We start from the raw sequence: 3,514 nt of genomic DNA, 5'->3' as shown, positions 1-3,514 counted from the left end.
AAAGAAAGAAAGAAAGAAAGAAAGAAAGAAAGAAAGAAAGAAAGAAAGAGAGAAAGAGAGAGAAAGAAAGAAAGAAAGAAAGAAAGAAAGAAAGAAAGAAAGAAAGAAAGAAAGAAAGAAAGAGAGAAAGAGAGAGAAAGAAAGAAAGAGAGAAAGGAAGAAAGAAAGACTGTACAGGAGCCATGGCTCAGGAAGCCTCAGTAAACTTACAATCATGGCAAAGAGTGAAGGGGAAGGAAGCACGTCCTCACATGGTGGCAGGAGAGAGAGGGAGAGGTGCTACACACTTTAGACAAACAGTAGTAGGAAGATCATGCTGAACCGTTAGAAACCACCCTCATGATCAAATGTCCTCCCAGCAGGCTGCTCCTCCAACACTGGCAATTGCAATTTGACATGAGATTTCGGTGGGGACACAGAGCCAAACCATGGGATTTCGGTGGGGACACAGAGCCAAACCATATCAATGAGTCAGTAGTATATTTCATTATTTTTTTAAAGGTTATGAAGAATGAATTTTGGTGTTGTTTCCTATTTTCTTCTTTCCTTTACTTTTGCCTTTTTTTTGGGTAAAAATCTAGTGTCTCTTTTAGCTTTTCTCCCTTCTTTTTGGTGTAATACTGGGACTCATTTGTACAGTATCAGTCCTCCTGAGACTGTCAAGTATTGATTTAGTGACAGGTGTTTAGAATGATGTTGTCTAGCACACTTGATTTTGACAACTTAAGTCTGATATTTCCTTTTCTGGAATCAGTCTTGCCACTCATCTTTAGTTCAACAAACTTTCCTTGAAGTTTATTTTATGTCAAGTATTATGTTGAGCACCACAGCACACATGTAGGTCAGAATTCCTATGCTAGAGGTGAGTACCTCACTATCCAGAGGAGAAGGAAGACAACCTGAGTTTTTGGTGTATACTATCATAAAACATGAAAACTACAATATTTTAATGGATAGCACATTTTCTAAGTAATTTAAACCTCAATTAACCAAAATTCAACTAATTTTAAACTTAAGTGACCATGTTTTTATATACTCAATTTTCAGGAAAAATCACACAAAAAGGAAACTAGCTGACTATTTTAAGTAAAATATCAATTATAACTGTATATCACTTGCTTTCATGGAAGTATTCCAAATCATTAGGAATGATTAGGTAGTCTTTTAGTATATCTGTTTCTAGAAATCTGTTTGTATTATATAGTTTTTCTACTAAGAATTTTTTAAGAAATCTCTTCTGGGGGCTTTTATATATTCTTAGTAGTTGGAACTAATGTAGTCTAACTAAAATACACATGCATGTCTGCTTTATGATGTGTAAACTTATCTTTTTTTGTTTGTTTTTCATTTCAGGAAGCAGAAGTGCAAGCAAAGCAGCAAGCATGAACCTTAAGCACGGTGCTTTAAACATCCTGAAAAATGAGTCTCCATTGCTTTTTTAAAATAGCAGAATCAGCTTTGCTTCAAAAGAAATAGGCTTAATGTTGAAATAATAGATTAGTTGGTGTTTTCACATGCAAACATTCAAAACGAATATGAAATTAAAATTTGAACATTATGGTGAGGAGAATGGGATATTAACATAAAATTATATTAGTAAGCAGATATCATAGAAATAGTGTTGTTACCTGCCAAGGCATCCTGTGTACACCATTGATTTTACAAAGAAACACCTTTCCCTCCTTTTTTGCCATTATTATGGTAACTTAAGTGTATCTGCATCTCTACATTAAAAAGGAGAAAGAGAAATAACCTATCTTTCATTCCTAAGTTGCCTCATTAATTTTGGTGAACAAGAATATGTACTTTTTTGATGCTATATTATTGTGATTAAAAAGTACTTGCAGGTAATGTTTATGATATGTTAAACATTGTAATTTCCTATGGTAATTATAACATTCCCATTCTTTTGTAGATGAAACTTCTACGTATTGAACCACAGATTTTCCGAGCTTCTAAATGTAGCCTTTCATTGCACATTTCAGTGATCAGAATAGATATCTTTCTACACACACAAAAGCAATAGATTCATTCAGTGGACAATTTCCTTGTTTAACTACACAGCTATGATGGAATGATATATCCAAGTTCCTTCCCTCCGTGAAATATGCATATGTATATCATGAAAGTGGGATGCCAAGTAAGTTGAAAACGGCATTCTCTAGCAAAGAGATGAGACTTTTAAATAACTCTTATAAAACAGGTTGAACAGGTTGGCGATCATTTCCCAAGATTGGTTTCCCTTGAGTTTTTGCTAAAACAAATCTTAGCAGTGCTGCCCATTTAAAACAACTCACAATCGTAAATGCTACTATTCCTATGATATCTTACCTTTTAATTTCAGTTTAGCCATGTATTGTATGAGTGTATTAGTCTCAGCAGTGAGAATATTTTCTGTGCCTCTATTCCAGCAAAAAGTAGAAGTATCAAATAAAAGGGCAACTTTTAAAATATTAAGTCTGAAGACTTCTAAAAAGACAAGAAATATGGCCTAAATAACTGCACAGATTTATATAGTAAGTTTCATACTACTTTATTACCAAAAGCAAACACCTCTTACTTTAAACTACGTTATCATATATATCTATTGTATGCTGGTCTGTACTTTTTGCCAAAATCAACACATAATGAAGAGATGGCTTTGTTTCATGAGATTCAAACTTGATGCTATGCTTTAAAATAAACTCAGTACTTTTAGAAACGTAACTTATGTGTTCTTGGAGTTTATATAATAGTAATTTTAGATGAGTAATAACTTTTTTTAGAGGGTTGGGAATGCAAAAAGAGAAAATAATAGAAAGAAAACTATTTGAATTCAATTCCAGTTTTCGTTTTCTATATTTTTTTAGGACTCTCACAATACACGTGGGATCAAATGAACAATTTCATTGGGTTTACAAAAATATGATATAAGAGCTCTAGAGAAAACAGGGTGCTTTGTAATACACTCCAGAAAATGCAAAAAAAAAAAAATAGTCAATATTTTCTCCAAGCTTTATTAAATGTTGCTGATGATACTTGCAATATTTTATGTGGTCATTTTAACTTTTATTTTAATGTCAAATAAGTCAACACTGGCAAAACAGGCATTCTTTAAAAATAGATGTTTTTTTTGCCATGTTTATATAACTTAAAATTAACATAGTATATTTAAAGTAAAAAGTTGAATTAAGTCTTCCTAAATCGAAATATTTTATTTTGTCAGCTGAAAAATATGTTTCGTAGATACAAAAATGCAAGTGAAATTCTGAATATTAAGGTGAATTTTATTTTAAAAAATCTTTCAAAATATTTGGCTGGAAAATATAATCTTTGCTACTTGTTATATTTCATTCAGATTGTTTCTGTTTGTAAATCAGACTTGCTTATTTGTTATGTTCAATTATTGATCTGGTTTGTTCTTGGGAATATTTGACCCTCAGGAAAATTTTCATTTTGAACAAACAATGCAAATTGGATGTCGATTGCATTGTTAAATGTCAACATTTTTTTTGGGAATCTGAGTGTAGGGGTA

At 32.0% G+C, this 3,514-nt stretch overlaps 1 protein-coding gene across 1 annotated transcript in view; it reads left to right on the top strand.

Annotated features, from left to right (window-relative positions):
* SH3BGRL (SH3 domain binding glutamate rich protein like) overlaps positions 1–2,706 on the top strand; it is an 18,487-nt gene extending 15,781 nt beyond the window's left edge. Inside the window, exon 4 of the mRNA XM_017864999.1 lies at positions 1,354–2,706. Within this exon, the coding sequence (XP_017720488.1) occupies positions 1,354–1,386 (33 nt within the window). The 3' untranslated portion in view covers positions 1,387–2,706. The remainder of the gene's footprint in view (positions 1–1,353) is intronic.
* The last annotated feature ends 808 nt before the right edge of the window (positions 2,707–3,514 follow it).

Source organism: Rhinopithecus bieti, unplaced genomic scaffold (genome assembly GCF_001698545.2).
Source record: "Rhinopithecus bieti isolate Rb0 unplaced genomic scaffold, ASM169854v2 scaffold_81813, whole genome shotgun sequence".
NCBI classification, from domain to species: domain Eukaryota; kingdom Metazoa; phylum Chordata; class Mammalia; order Primates; family Cercopithecidae; genus Rhinopithecus; species Rhinopithecus bieti.
The sequence above is the reverse complement of the archived record's forward strand: the minus strand, read 5'-3'. Positions and strand labels throughout refer to the sequence as shown.